This window comes from Seriola dumerili, unplaced genomic scaffold (assembly GCF_002260705.1).
Source record: "Seriola dumerili isolate Sdu_G_001 unplaced genomic scaffold, Sdu_1.0 BDQW01000321.1, whole genome shotgun sequence".
Classification (NCBI taxonomy): Eukaryota; Metazoa; Chordata; class Actinopteri; order Carangiformes; family Carangidae; genus Seriola; species Seriola dumerili.
Window position 1 is genome coordinate 1,591,884 of NW_019174576.1, and position 16,900 is coordinate 1,608,783.

Here is a 16,900-nt window from a genome sequence, read left to right on the forward strand (position 1 = left end):
GTCTCGAGGGAGAAACAGAAAGAGAGAGACTCGGTCTGTAAGGAACCCCAACGTAAACCTCTTATCTCCCTTTGTGCTTGACATGTAATAGGATTAAACCAGAGCACTTATGTGTGGTCACAGAAAATGTGGAACTGTCTGGAAGGATCCAGTCGTAATAACACTCCCAGTCCTGAACCCCTGTGGTAAATAGTGTTGTAGTCCATTGAATGTGTCTCTGCTACCCACTCACACATCTGTTCACTGAAATACATGCCTAGTTTCCTGCACTGAAGGCGGCCATACAGTACTAAACACTGACTGTGACCAAAATACCAATTCATACATATTTTTATATTGAAAATAATATCATGTATTTAATTATTATTTTTTAATCATCTATTGCAGCTGATTTCTTTTCATTTTATTGAGGTATTTAAATGAAATTGTATAGATGTATGTGAGTTCATCACAGTGATCATCATGTCTGCTTTTGTTATCATCGTCAGTGTGTGGTAAGGCAGTCACAATGTGCAGACAGATTTAAGAAGGGCTCTATTTCTATTCCACTCACAGGAATAATATGTTAACTTTTACCAAAATAAAAACAGACTTAATGTTTGCTGTGGACATTGTGCATCTAAAGCATCTTAAAGTCTCCAGTAGTTTATTTTTATGCTCCACAGGTATTAAGGGAAAGCAGCGACTGCCTGAAAGACATGAGGAACCTGTCAGCAGCAGGGACAGGGAGACTGGTCAGAATTGAATGGAGGATGAAGGAAATACAGAGAGGTCCTTGAAGAAATGCTGCTCTGAGGTGCACAAGACCATAGAGGTGAATTTTTATTGCAAAGCTTTTGTTTTAGACTGCAGAAGTGTACCCAATAGACTGGCCTTCTTAGTGTAAATGATGAATCAATTGTATGAAAAGGTCAAGTAATTTAACTTATTTGTAGTTATTGCACTAAACAAGTAAGTGTTATGTTCATTTGACATGAGCAGCACTGCTCTGAGCCTCATTGTGTTTTGACAGTATGAGACAAATGAATCTACCTGTGACATGTGCTGGGTGCTCCAGACTTTTCTGTGTAATTAAATGGAAAAGCCTGTTGTACAGTGAGGCACAAGGATTAAGAATGCCTTTCTATGATTGCTGATTGACAACATATTGCTCCTCTGTGTAAACACAAAGGCTTCTCCCCTGTCTCCAGTGTTCACATGCGTGTGTAATATAATAGAAAAACAATCACTGATTTCCTGCTGCAGCCACACAGCTTCAGTAAAGGAGCAGCTCAAGTCCTGATTTTAGATGAATAGGGAGACAAGCGTGTTTGAACGGTTGGATTTAGCCAACATCTGCCGCTCAGGTTTGCTCTCTGTATTGCCGTGTGATGAAAGCCCTAGACAAAAGCCGCAAAGCAAATACAGTAAACAGACTGCTGCTCACTCCATTTTGTCCCTGATTTTGTCATTCCTAATTGCTAGCTGATGACGTTTAGTTTCGACAGTTGTCCCGGGGAGCAACAGACACAAAAGCTAACTAGAGACCATCTTGTGATGAGATCACAGCAGCCTTCAACATGTTGACCCATGAGTACTTGATAGTTATTACTACATAATTACACGGGTATGCAGAAGTTATTACTACTTTATAACATGAGCACTCAGCAGTCATGGTTTGGACCACACTCTTCGTCAAACTCTGCCTTCATTTTGATGTCAGTTACACACCTTTGACGTTTCATGACTGTATCTTGCACAGTTGTGATGCTGTCATGGTGACAAAACATCTAACATATTAACACCTGTCAAAGTCCTCAGAACTGCCTCTGATGGTACACACACACACACACACACACACACACACACACACACACACACACACACACAGAAACTTACAAGGTGAAAATAATACCACATGCTGTTGCTTCGTTTAGTCGTCTTTTACTTTCACTTGCCAGAGCCTACAGCAGACCGTCTAATACACCATAGAAAATCATTTTAGTAAATCATTTTAGTTTTAATTGAGCTGACTGAGCAAACTCTGCAGCCTAAAATAATTATTTTTTCATTGGACTGGAATTGCTCCTGTTTTTATATTAATGGGTACAAAACAGTGAAAATGTATTTTGGTTGAAAATTGGTTCAGCTTTATACAAAAAAAAAAAATCACTTGTCCATATTAGTAAAGGTGTAGAATCCCAGATTTGCTGATTTTTACTTTTCATTACAAAGAATACAAATGTCTAGATGAGTGAGTAAAAGCAGTGATCACTTTCCAACTCAGGAGGGCACTGTTTGTCTGGAGGGCCATGTCCATTACTGTAGATTGGATTTGTCATTCAACACCTTCTTGATACATGTGGACGTAAAGGGCTTATTTATTTTAATTATTATTTTAATAATTATACAAGCACAAAAGTATTATCAGCCAAATGTATTTCCTTCAAATCAAATATTTGTTTTTAACTTTGTCATAAATCAAAGTTAAGACGCGTCTTATTATTGATTAAGAGTTTTAACTGTCAAAGATTCTTAATCTTCAACATCAGGACTGCGTGGCTGTGGTTTGATTGACAGAAACGATATAAAAGTATAGGCGTACATATGAGAAAATACCAAAATAAAAAACCCAAATCACGCAACCACTGACATATAGTGTGGCCAATAATGTATATCGCTCCCTGTATCAGTGTGTCAGGAGATAAAATGTTCCAGTGTGAAATCTGACACACAGTCTGCAGCTTCACTTTACACCTGTAATTTATCTTAGATCAACAAGTACATTTATTTGGAAGCCTTGACTGAAGTATCTGTTTCCATGAATCTTCAGGTCAGGTGAAGATACTGTGTGACAGCCCGTGCTGTCTAGGCATGTGGGGAGCGGTCGGCAGTGTTCAGAGCCATATCTCAGGTCACCGATATCACATATCCATCTATATTTAATTTACTGGACTACTACAAAACAACTGTGTAACAAGGTATGTAGAGGATGGACTTCTATCAGCTCCAGGACGCTGAAGGAAAGCAGATTAGGTTAGGATTGAGTTTTAGATTCATCAAGTTCCTTTGTGTTTCTGAGGATGTAGCTCAAGGTTTATGACATGTTGATATGTCCTGATGGAACACAATGTAAAGTAACATAAGTTTGCTCTTTAGTTGAAAGAAAAATCAGGAATTAAGCACAGCTGACTGTATCATTTCAGTCATAAAGCAGATGTTGCAGTATTTATGGAGCAGTCTAGTATACAAACAGGCAGCAATCCTATGAGAGCGAGATAAAGCCTCTCCACTTTCCCTTTCTATCCCATATTTCCTTTGTGACCTCTTAGAGAGCAAGAGGTTCTAAGTGAACTATTTATCCATTCGGCGTCCCCGGGAGGCCTCGGCAGACTGCTGCAAGCTCTCGTGTCTGCCCAGCACCTCCCCAGGCCCCGCTGTGCTTGTCAAGAAAAACTGCCATGTTTAGGGCCTCTCCCCTGGGTCCCGCTTCAGCTACACTGCTGCTTTCTGGGACGGGCGGATGAATTTGATTTTAAAATATTTTTTATACAGTCCAGATTTGCTTTTGTGATTGCTGCTTTACTATTTGATCCAAAGGATCTCAAGTGAAGTTAAATGTTTGATAGTTTAAATTTCACCCAGATCACACAAAAAGGAAGAAACGTAAACTACCTGTATATTTACCCTGTATCTTTATATTCCAGTGTAGATACTTTAGACTATTGTCTGATATGTTGATCAGAGCATAATTATGAGATTGATGATGGAAGGATCTCAAATATTTAATATTTTGTCTTCTGTGGGAAAAATTAAGACGATGTGTTGTTCTATAAAAAATAGACATGACACAATCCGCTGAGCTGTGGGCGGTGTTAATCAGGACTGTTCCTTTGGTAGAACTAACTTCCAATGAAAATTGTCCTCACTTTTCCAGAGTAACCAGGGCTCTGTTTGTGGAAAGAGACTTTGTTGTTGAGTTTGTTCAGAGTCGTTTACGCTGCTGTAAAGGACAAGGTTGATGTTACTCTAGATTTTCTTTGTCATACTTTCTGACTTCCATGTCTGTGGCACTTCCACATATTCATTCTTCACTGAAGATGCACATGTTAAAAGTCTTCGTATGTTCAAAGAAGGCTTAGTAATTATCTATAACAGATCAGTGATGTGGATTTCAGTAACATTACTCAAACATGTGTAAATAGTGCATGAGTCATGGAGTCTGTGTTTAACCGCAGACTTTTGATACTTGTGTGCAAATGCATTTCGTAGAAAACAGTCTCTGGTTGGATTATTAGGGTTGTCATGGTAATGAAGTTCAACAATGTGGTTAATTGATGTTGTCTTTTTGGACAACACTGGAGCTCTGTGACACAGAAGAATAGATCAGGCTCAACATCAGACTAAAATACTTGTTAGTAGGATCAATGATTTGGTCTTTTTTCATGGGATTTGCTGACAATAAGAAACATAGAGCCAAATTCTTTAAAAGCTAGAATTTGATGTTCTATTCTCCTCCTCCGTTTGGACGGCAGCTAAAATCTCAGAGACAGACATGTGAAAACCTCAGTAGATAAAACTTAATTTTTGTATGTTTAGATTCTATAGAGGAAAGTACAAGTTTGTGACTTTTTGTCAACACACAACTACAAGTCTGTGACCTTGCGCTGTGGAGGTGAGTTCACATGAGCTGTTCATTTCATTTTTCTTCTTCTCTCAGCAGTGGTGCCAGTGTAGAAGTGGAGTCTAGAAGTAGAATATATTCAGGGGGAAAGAGAGACCCCAGTGTACTGACAGCTAATGGAGATGGTGGTCTCACAAGGGAGAATCCTGACCTTGGCCCCTTTTTGTAAAAGCTTTGCCCCTGTAGCAAACAATCGCAGGGAGGGGCCGTGTGGGTGCAGTCTGAGTGTGTGTTTGGAGAACATCTGTTTGTGCTCTGGCAGAAGCTGTTGCGGTAATGTAGTCCAGTCTTTTTCACATCTTTCAACATGGCATAAAGCTGCTTTATCTACCAGTGTGCTGTGAGGTGAAAGCTCCCAAGGTGAGACAAAGGCCCAGGCCACACACCTCAGTCTGTCCTGAGCTGCAGCATCTGTCTGGTATCGAGTGCCGCTGGCAGGAACTGCATCAACAAATCCATACTGCCTGCACCATACAGACTCCACCACTGCCTGCTCAACCTTTTGTAAATCGGCATTTTGATGACAATTCCCTGTGTCGAGTTGTTCCCAATCAATACACACAGAGCGGACGCCTTAATAGACACAGATAACTGCTGCTTGCCCGCTGTATCTCTGGGCTGTGGAGACTGACACCCTGTCTGACTCTGATCAATAAGTGGCGCGTGGCGCGGCGCACAAGCTCGGCCCTGCCCACTCTGCTATCACACACGGGGCTTGGTTTCCCCCGGCAGCAGGGTAAAACTGCCCAGCAACTCCCCAAGGTGGATGAATCGGAGATGTTACATGTGAACTGGCTGTCAAAACGATTCTGTCATCTCCCCTTCTCTCCGGTGTTTAAAGATGCTGACACACTGTGTTTGGGGTACCAATGTCTTGTTGGAAGTGATGGAGGCTTTTAGCCTTTTTTTTTTTTTTTTCAAACTCCCTTTATCCGTTTAAGTGTTCACTCGAGTGTTAGAATTTCTATTTCACCTGCCAGTGATGTCTCCTGGCACTTCCTGCCCACTCACTGCTTCCTTTCAGGTCATCTGATCTGGACCTGTCTTTGAATTTACAGACTTTACAACTTTGTTTAGAATCTTTTCTTTCACTACTAGTTATGAAGGTGAAAGTTTCTATACTGCGTAGTTGTTTATTTCTTAGTTTTGTTATTTGTTTGTTTCAGGTGACTTATATATTTTCAGTTTGGGTTAATTTATCCTGAGAAAGCCATATTTGACACAAATAATCAATATTTTTTTTAATATATTTATTTCAGAGGATGTTAAGTGGGCAGACAGCTCTGAGTAAAGACAAAACACTGAGTAAAGAAGGCCAGATCAGATTCAGCTTGGGGTCATTAATGTTTCAGTGGATGCCAGAGGGAGAATGGGAGAGTCACTGCACTGCCTGGATCAATTTCCTTTGACTGTGGCTTTGTCATTTTGGATCAATCCCACTGTGCGCACTCCTATTGTAAAGTGGCCCATCTCTAATAGAGTGATTGGCAACAAACTGGCACATGACAAAAAAAAAACAGAATTGGGTTAATGTTATGCTTCAATGGTATGCAGACTAATTGGTCATTGTCACCTTTCATTTTAATTTATGGATGAAACAGGATAAAAAAAATGCTATTTAGAAATGCTGTTTCTCCTGCAGGAGACAGTATATTAATATAGTAATTATTCCCGCTCGTTCCTGCTTCATTTTGCCCAGCCGTGGCCCGGTGTAGACCTCTGGGGCTATGGAAGTACTTACCATCCTACTCCTCTATGCCGCGATCGCCACAATGGCATTACTCTGCTTTGATCCTGCTGCAGTCTGACACATGACCACACAGACCCCTGAATGGGCATTAGTGCAGGCTTCAGCAAACCCAACATCTGTGCCTCCCAGCACTACCACTGCTCAAATCATTCATTAAATCAGAACACAAAAAGTAACTTTACTTGAATGCCTCAGCATAAATATTTGATCATGGCTGAGAATAAATCTTTGTCATTTTGTGCTCCTTCCTCTAGCTGAGGACTCCTCTTATAGATCTTCCTCGCCTCGCTCTCTCCTTGCTATTTAGATACAGGCACATGCTTGGCTCGGTCATTTGTGAAATGGATCTTATAAATTTTTTAGAAAGATTCATAGCTGCAATCAGGCCTGGTTAAGGGGATGACAGTATCACAAAGTAACATCTTGTGCTGCCTTCTCGTTCTCAAATCATCTGCTGTTTGCATAGATAATACAACCTGAAAGAGGTTTTGTGTGTTATTTTGACAGAGGTACTAAACTTTCCTGCATTGCAACACATCTTACCGCTTCATTAACATCTTTGGCTACACAACACTGGGTTGTGCTGTACATGGTTTGTTTATTTATGCATTGAGTCTCTATAAAAGTCAAGTTTTCATGTTGTTTTGTTTTACAACATTGAATCAAAGCAGATTTACTGTGGCTCTCTGACACTGGTGAACAGAAACAGTGAAGTAAGTAATTACAAATACAAAATACATGTTTGCATACGTAACACCCACTCCACATCAGTACTTCATAGAAGCACCTTTGGCAGCACTGACTGTTATTAGCTTTGCATATCTGGACACTGCAATGTTTTCCCCATTCTTCTTTGCAAATTGCTCCAGATCAACGAGGTTGCATCAGGATTCTGAGTGAACAACCTGTTTTTTTAATGGAGCCACAGATTGTAGATTGAACTGAGATCTGGACTCTGATTTTACTCCAGAACATTCATGTTGTTTTTAAGCCTTTTCTGTGTAGGTTTAGCAGATTTACAGCTACTCTGTCCATTCTTTAATGATTGATTTAACTGGACTGGAGGGATGTTCAGTGACTTGGATATTTTTTTGTGTCTATCCTCTGACTTTAAGTCACCTTCTCTCAGAGTTGCTTGAAGGAGTTCCTTTGTCTTTGTGCTATAGGTTAGGTTTTGTGGTGATACTTACAAACCAAAAGCTGAACCTTCCAGGTGTATGTACTGTATATACTACAATCAATTGAAACTCCCCATGGCTACACGCAGGTATGTGATTTCAAAAACAAACTCTGCCCAGTGATACTGCAGTGTGACTATTAAAGGTGTTGAATACTCATGCAGACGTACGTTTTGACTTTGTAGATCTTTGTTTTCACTTTTCTGTTCATCCGTGTCACAGAAAGTGACATGAAATCTATTTTGATTCAATGTTGTAAAACAGTAAAACGTGAGAACTTATTTGCACTGCAACTGCATTGTAATTTGTGACTTCTGGGTCTTCACCCATCTACCTGAACTCAATCATACAAGCTTATGCTCCTGCTTGGCAACTGTGTTCCATCTATCAGCTATCAGAGCCGAGACTCTCTGTCTTCAAGAATCTCTTGAAGACTGATCTCTTCCGAGAACATGTTCTCTCCCAACACCTCTAACACCTGCACATGTCCAACTAACACTTACTCTGCACTTTCGGTGCACTACTTTACCAGATCTCTTCTTACTTGAATTTATTGAATAGATGTAGTTCCTATACTTAAACCAAGGTCTCCTTCTGCACTGAAGCTGCACAGTTTTTTTAATACTGTCACCTACTGCTGGGGATCGTTTCTATCAGCACAAAAAAGTACTAACAGCTCAGTCTTATTTATACTCAAATTAACAGTGTAGCATACGAGGATTTGTGCATGAATCTCACAGCTTTACATTCTGCACATCGTTTCATCACGAATTCTCGGCGATGTAAAACCTTTTATGAGGGAACAAGAATATCAACCACCCACTAAAAGGCTGCAAAGCTCTCTTTCTTGTCACTTGATTTTCTTTTCATGTGTTGTCTTTCCCCTGAAGAGAGGAGAATCTTTCGTTATTGAGCCTTTTAACCAGAGTGGATCCTTTTAATGTCACCTTCAGGATTCATTTCTTATTAGACGTGACTTTAGAAACCAGGCCAACAACGCCAGCAGCAGATGCCGTAAAAGGATTGAACACAGGTTCTTTTTGTCAGGTACAGAATATAAAATTTTACATGTAGAACCGTCCAGAGAGCAGGGGACTGTGACACAGACACGAGTTCTTCCTGAGCGACGGCGGAGCAGCCTTTTGTTCCTGAGTGACAGCTCACATCCAAATTGTCTAGTGATATGTGATGCTAAATGAACCGGATAAACATGTCTTTAAATGAGTGGACAGCTTCACCAGCCCCCCTCTTTCATCAAACCTGTGAGTCCTCGTCCTAGCCGGCCCCCACACATCCACCACTACCCACCACCACCAGCAGCCCACCCCCACCCCCCACCCACCTGGGCTCATGCTGTTCAGGGCCCCAGACCTTCAGAACAGAGCCCGGCTAATGGAAAGCTTTCAAGGCAGCTGGAAAAAAATGTCGGCTCTCATTTGGCCTCCAACATTTTCTGATGTCACTGTGTGTGTGTGTGTGTGTGTGTGTGTGTGTGTGTGTGTGTGTGGTCGTGGCTTTTGAATCACACACAGAAGCACAAACACCTTGGGACATGCCATTATAAACAGGCCTGGAAACTGAAAACAACAACACTGTCCACCACCCCTCCACACCCACACACACACACAAACACACACACCTGCACTGGCCTGCATGAATGTGTCATATTATGTTGGGTTTAAAATTATTATTATTAAATGATTTATTATTATTATTATTATTATTAGACTTAATTTATCAAGCTTTTTTCTCAGCAACAGTTAAAAGGTGCTTTACAGCATGAGGCCAAAGCAGACGACGACAACAACAACAACAATATAATATAAAATAAAACCAGACAATATAAGCTTAAAACCTGGTGAGCAAAATCAACTGGATAAAATGGGTCAAACAAGAGGCCAAATTAACTAAAATCAGGCCAAACTAAAGGTTATTCAGGTGATCTAGCTCATTGCATGGACTTGTAATGCTCTAAAAGTTATCAATTCTAATTAGTCATTTTAAAATCCTTTCTGAAATGAACAGCCAGGCAGCATAGAGCAGCTGAAACAGGTGAAACATGACCCCATCTTTCAGTTCTGGTAATACTCTGTAGCCCGACTGCGGCTTTTTGATTACAGCAGGTGACAAAACAAAGGCTTCTATATGTGTGTTTTAGTATCTTCAAAACCAAGTTCAGGTTATATCTTTGCTTTGTGTCTAAGTGAATAAAAACAAAGTTACAAAGTTAGTAACGGTGATTAGATTTGAAGCTGGGATCAAATGTTACAGCATTCCACATTTTTTATCTCCATGCTTAAGAATCTTAGATTTAGTGATACCTGATCAGAAATATATCGAGGGCTAGTAATAAGAATATCTAATGTCTCGTCTGCATTTAGCTAAAGAAAATTGGTTATAATTCAGTTTTCACTTCAAAAAGACATTTCTGTAAAGAAAGTGGGCTTTATTGGGAGGAACAGAAATGTGTCATCAACATAGAAATGAAATGAGACAGGGAGCGAGGGGGCAAACAGAAAAAATGAAATAGCACCCAGAATTGATCCTTGTATGGTTCCTATTAATCACTCTCTAAACCACTAAACCGGTTCAGTGTCATGCTGGGCTGGAAACTTTCTCGGCATACAACGTGTGAAAGTCAGGGCACCCTACACCTTGATCTTTTTTTGAAACTTAAGAGATGACTCGCTTTTTCAATCGTGGAAAAATCTCTAAAACAAACACATGCATCCTCGTTCGATGCCGCCCTGTAATAGTCTAAAAGCGGTCGTCTGGGGGAAGTGCGTGTAGCTGCGGCTGGTGCTCCAGGAGGAAGCTTGTCAGCCCGAAGAGGCCCGGATCTCCCCACACGTGTGCAGCCTGTCAGCTGCCTCGCTGATGTCTCTTGTTATTATTTTCCCGTCATTCTGCTGCCTTTTCTTTGCAAAGTCATGAATAATTTGTGCCTACGCCTTGTTGCTTGATGACAGCTGTGCAGTTGGTTTGCAGTCTGTTTTTCAGATCAGGTGAATAATGAATAAGCCTCCGCAACAAAAGAGGCTGTGGCCTATATGAGCCGTGCCTCTCATCGTCTGTCCTGGCTTAGTTGGCGTGTCAACTGCAGGGGGAGGGGACAGGTGAGCAGGAAAAGTCTCTCTGATGCAGAAACTTTCCTAAATAAAATGTGTTTACAGATGGTATGAGAAGTTTTTGTTTCATACCTTTTCATGTTCCAAGAACTTCTTATCATCATTTCCTGTATCAACCATATGAATCAGTGCTTTTTCTCCGAAGCTTGCAGCCAGAAATCCTGTATCTCTCTTTCTAACCTGTCAAACCTGTGTGAAATCTGCTGAACACAACGTGAGAGCAAATACCACATTATTATTACAATATACACAGCAGGTCTACTCGCCCTCAGGGAAATGATCACATTTGTTCTCTCCTCATAGTGGCTCCCCCATTGCATGTATTTGCGTGTGATGTTTTAATCACATTCTTTCCTTTGGTGCGTCAAGCTGAATATCACAGTTGTAAATCAGGAGTCTGGTTTCAAAAACTATTGTTGCTTGGTGACCTGTGGTAACATCTTTCCTACAACTTTCACATCTTTCTTCAAGAGTTTCATCTCTTAACAAGAAGAAATAAAGGCAATAAACTCTTCTTCTGTCATTATGATAATAAAACCAGTAATAGATGTTCTCTTTTAATTCCAGATTGGGAATTTGAGCAGTTTAAACATTAGAAGATGCAAAAAAAAAATCTAAATCCAACGTGTAAGTGTGTCTCTAGAATCCCTCTTTTATAATTTATATTTAATTTGAGATTAATAATGAATCATTCGAAACCACGACACTGAACTTTCTAATTGCACAACTGTGTCTGTCAAGAAAAATTTATCCAGTAGTACACTTGTGTGTGCAGCATGCAGCTTGTGTGGTTAGTGTGCGTGTTGGTTCTCGAGCGTGTGCACTTATAGACCAAGATGCAGGCCTAGATTTGAGCCTCAGACTGCAGTGCTCTGATTATTCGCCCACTCCAATCGATCGAGCCGGATTCTATCCATATTTGATATGCCTCGGGGCAGTGGGGTAATGCTTTAAAAAAAAAAAAAAAAAAAAAAAAAAAAAAAAATCCACCCGTGCCCTTGGAGGAAATCTGGTCGGCCTGATGGCTCGTTTGAAGATTTTTGCTTGAAAAGCTTCTCTCTGAGATTGTGCTTGAAGAGCTTTTCTCAGAGGGAACAGTGTAATACCTTATGAGATAAAAAAAAAAAAATATCCCTCACTGTTTCCAAATAGTTTCCATTGTTTTTATTTTATAAAAAGTTCTGAGTGGAGTTTGTTGTGAAAAGTTCAGTCACATTGTATGCGCTCTGCACCGCAATGAGGTGTCACACCTGAAATCGCCCCCTTTGCCTTGTAGTTCAAAGTGTTGTGGTCACGCTGGCAGCTTGAGTTTGCCTCAGTGTTAAGACGCTTAATGACAAACTCATTGCATCAGGAGGGAACTCCCCTGTGATCAGACTCAGCATCACCGAGACTGAGCCCTTTTCTGATGGCAGCATTTTCCTCTGTAATTTATCTACTTAGTGATTTCCTGTTAGAAGAGCCATTCTGCAAAAATACCACTTCAACATGTATTCTTAAAATAATTCTACAGCATGGAATGTTGTTGCACCTGAAGTTTATTTTTACATACAGTAAATGACGTGACTCACTCTTGTGCCACATTAAACCACCGCGCACAGCTCCAGTAAGCCTGGCTTTAAATGAGCTTGCCTTTTCCTGTTCTCCAGCAGTCTGTTCGTCTTGGGGTTTAAAATATTCAGTATTTTTGCAGGCCTGGATGTTGTACGATCTGGGGGGAAGTGAGGCAGAGAAAATCCTTGTGAGTCAGTGATTTCAATCAATGTTGAGGGAAGACAACTAACTGATTGTTTCTCTTTTGTTTTGTTAGTGTTAGAAACAATGGCACAGGGAAAGAATGAAGTAATCAACAAGACAGTCGTTTAGGTCACCTAACTAGCAGCTCAATCCATAGTATCAACGTGATGGAGGTTATATGTAAATAATTGTATCTCTCTTATAGATTAATGGATTTGTTGTCATATTTATGGTTTATTATTTTCAGTCAGTCATACTTCCTACCTACTGTATATATTGCGCCTAATATATATATAGACACACACACACAGTAGGATTTCTTTACATTCTGGTGTGCTGTAGTCCACCCAGACTAAACCAGTTTCTGTTCAGAACACATTTGATAACAATCCATAACATTAAAGCCAAAGTAAAATAAACTCAGCACCAATCCCTCTGAGGATCACAGCTGCTGCATGTGGTGCCTCCTCTGACTGCCAAAAGTCGTTTTTCTTAAAATAACAGCCATGAGGGTAAAAGGCGTTTGGTTAACGGTTAAATCTGCTCACACTGTTTTTGGTCCAAACACATGGCGACAGTGGTCAAAACAAACAGCAGCCTCTGGGCATTCACAATCACGGCAGCAAGGTGGTGAAACGGCCCGGCCTTCTGGTTTTTATCGGCCTTTGCTTTAATCATCTACATCAACACTTTGAGAAAAAAAAAACAAAAACATCTTGTAGCTCCGAGTTTTGTTTTGTGGCTGGAAGATTAAAATAAATTGGTTTACTTTAATGATAGATAATTTACTGCTCGAGAAAAATGTTAAATAATTCATGATAATGACATGAAATTAGCCACTTCTACTACTACTTATAATAATAATAATAATAATAATAATAATAACAACATGGTTATCGTGTAATACAGTAGTGCATAATTAATTACACTTAACCTATTGACTACGGAGACTGCAAGGGGCCAAAAAGACACTTCCTGGAGACTTTAGCTGTAGTTTTGGCGATGAAACCAGTAAAGAGCTTTAAATGTGTCTCATTTCATTTCACTCGGAGAGGAAGTCATATTTCACCTCATGGTTTTATTCCATATTCAATAAAAACCAAACAGAAAATCAAATAGGTTGCGTAATGTATTTTGTTTTGTAAACGACAAAACGTTTATTTTGACAAGAAAATGTGCAAAATGGAAGAAGAAGAAAAAAAAATCAAATATAACAGCTGACACGCGGGCAGTGACCCTCCTCCTGTGTTAGGAGGCTGTTTTGTCAACATTAGTCCAACAAAATAAAAGCCTCTGGTCTTTGGAGAAGCGCTGATTTCATCTTTTCCTGGTGGTTTTTATTGAAGTGTGAGTACAAATATTTTGGGTTTAATGCCCACTGAAGCTGATTCGTATCAGTCAACGTACAAACATGATAAATGTGTTTTATCATGTTTCATCATATCATATCTCTGTTTTCTACAGTTCACAGCTTATCTCTGGTTCTCTGGGCCTTCAGTCAATCAGTGGGATGTAAAGGCCTGTTTAGTGTTGCTGATGTCTTCAACTGTAAAATCCTTGTTTGTTGTTTGTTATAATCTAAGGATTTTTACGTCTTTCCTGCATAGAATAAATTAAAAAAAAATCTGCCGTTGGTTAATATTATTATATATATTTTCATTCAGTTTTTACGGAGCTGATAGCGGATCATGATGAATCTTGATCCAACAAGATGTCCCGAAGCAGGCAGCGGAGCGACTGGGCGAAAAATGCCTTTTGTCTAAAAATGTCTTTGTCAGAGTTTCTCTTTGTCTTTGTAAGAACATGGACGGACAGTCAGGTGACAGGACAGGTTGTGTTCGGTCACTTCAGTCCGTGCTGCGTCTCTTTGTGTCTCCTAAGATCCACCTTCCTCTGGAAGCCTTTGCCGCACAGGTCGCAGCCGAAAGGTTTGTAGCCGGTGTGTTTCCTGCTGTGTGTGATGAGGTTGGAGCTCTGGCTGAACGCTTTACCACACACCTGACATTTGTGCGGCTTCTCACCTGAAAAAACGATTAGAAAACATTTTTATTATTATTATTATTATATAAATTATAGGAAGAGCAACAATTTGACTTGTGCCGGATGAAGCTTCTGTGTTTCTGCTGCACTTGCCTGTGTGGATGAAAGTGTGTTTCTTCATGTCGGACTTCTGGTGGAACCTCTTCCCGCAGTACTGACACGGGTATGGCCGGGTGTCGGTGTGGATGAGAAGGTGCGTCGACAGCGTGGACGACCTTTTGAAACTTTTGCCGCATATTTTGCAGTCGAAGCTTCTCTCCTGAAACGAGACGTAGAGGCGGGTTTTTAACCCATGACTTCAAGTCAGCGCACTCCTTCCTGACAGGAAGACAGGTTGACAACAAGATGCAGACGCAGAAAAAAGGTGTGAACTGTAGAACGTGAACGTGTGAGGTCACCTGAGAGTGCACAGCTTTGTGTTGTTCCAGGCTCACTGCGTGCCCGAAGGTTTTGCCGCAAATTTCACACGCAAATGGCCTGGTGCCGATATGCGATCTGCGGACGTGAACCTCCAAACCGTGCGGAGTAGAAAACACCTGAAGAGGGGGAAACGAGAAGTTGTAGAAGTTTTGGAAATAACAATAAAGGTTCATGAAAATAGAAATATTTTTTGTTCAATAAGGAGGTGTCAGCTCAGAGCCATTTAGTGTCTTGCTCAAGGGTTGGGGTTTTCTTGAAGTCACATAGGATCATGCATGCTGCAGATCTTGTGGTGTTTTGTATATTAGATGATTCACAGACTGTAGCCGAGGCTGTGCATGCAGCTCCATCCTCACCTTACTGCACTTGACGCACTTGTAAGCTCCGTTAAGGATGAGACTGGAGCACAGCAGCTCAGACTGGGCCTTCACGCTGTGGTTCTTCCCGCGCAGGCCTCCCTCAGGAAACAGCAGAGCAGCAGCGTGCCTCCTGTAGTCACTGTAAGTCTCCTCTCCCAGAACCTGCTCTGAGTACAGGGCTGAGTGGGCACTCTGCTCCCCGTAAAAGGCCATCGCTGCCGGGCCCCGGTCCACCTCCATGCTCGGGTGTAGATTCTGCTGCAGCAGGGGCCTCAGCCCGGGCCCCGGGTAGCTGCTCCAGGCGTAGGGCCGGAAGGGGACAGTGAAGGGCTGGGTGTCGTCAACCAGAGGAGACAGGGATTTCTCAGAATCAGCTGGAGAAGGGAACAGAGAGGCCAGATGAAAATTTGATGTAAAGGAGGTGTTTACAGGGCCCCACAGGAGCCGATTTAAGTCAGTCATGCAATGTTCTTTCAGAGAACATCTCCCTGATGATGGAAACCAGGAATATCAGATGACACAGAGGAGCGTGCTCTATAGCTAAAATAAATCAATGAGCTTTAGAAAATTGTGTTAAAGTTATTCCAAGGCCCAACACACTTATATAGGCCTACACTTTTATATGTAACAAGTGAACTCCTATCATATGTAGGCTATATGATTAAGTAGGTAAATTACTTATAGAACAATACACAAAATATGTAAACTCACTATATCTACCACAAAGGTCCCATAAGTTTTTATGTAACTTAACCGAAGTGATCATCTTAACATTTTAGTGTTATGGCTCCAAAATAGTGCGGAAAATTTCATACACATAATGGAAAATAAACAGTTATTCCTACACAAGAATTCGACTTGTATTGTTACCTCATGTTTGTGGTTTTTGTAGCCTCATCAAGCTTTTACTGTTTCCCCTCTTGGCCTTTTATGTGTTTCTATATAGTACAAGATCATAAGTGGTGTGTGTGTGTGTGTGCGCGCGCGTGTGTGTGCGCGCGTGTGTGTGCGCGCGCGTGTTTGTGTACCCGGTGATGCAGAGGGGGACGGAGGCCTCCAGAAGTCCTCGTAGTCCGGGGATCGAGTGCACAGACTGTCGGCGCAGCTGAGCGGAGACTTTGGGGAGAAATCAGCAGCGTCAGCCAGGTGGGAGTCCGGGGAGAGGCCATACGTGTCCACCGTCAGGTCGCTCTCATCTGGGAGCTTATCTGACTCTGAGGACACACACAGGACAGTCAACATCATCAAGTAAGGTCATCCTAATTAACTGCCCAGGCGACTATTATACTTCTCTTATCTTCTATGACATAAATGGTGGCACTTGCAGTACATTTAAGCCAGTGTAGGTGAATTGTCAAGATTTATTAGATGTACAAAATTACCTAAAGTTTAGACCAATATCACCTTATTTCTATTAGTAACCTTTAATTTAACATGAAAGAAAAACAATGGTGATACAACAAAAACAAAACTTGCGACACTCTAACGTTTAAATGTATCTATCGAGGTGATTTTTCGTCATCATAACATCGCAGAACCAACTGTGTCAACATCAGTAATTCAGCTTACATTTTGTTTAATAAAATTATTTAATTTTTAAAGGGATTTTTTTTTTTTTTTTTTTT

The 16,900-nt window shown here is 40.9% G+C and overlaps 1 protein-coding gene across 1 annotated transcript; it reads right to left on the reverse strand.

Annotated features, from left to right (window-relative positions):
- Positions 1–13,584: 13,584 nt before the first annotated feature.
- On the reverse strand, positions 13,585–16,517 carry LOC111231905 (zinc finger protein Gfi-1-like). The gene is made up of 5 exons (XM_022759178.1): positions 16,304–16,517; positions 15,273–15,649; positions 14,895–15,032; positions 14,590–14,755; positions 13,585–14,477 (listed from the first exon to the last, which is right to left on the reverse strand). The coding sequence occupies exons 1-5, from the start codon at positions 16,515–16,517 to the stop codon at positions 14,299–14,301; spliced, it is 1,074 nt and encodes a 357-aa protein (XP_022614899.1). The 3' UTR covers positions 13,585–14,298.
- Between the last annotated feature and the right edge of the window lie 383 nt (positions 16,518–16,900).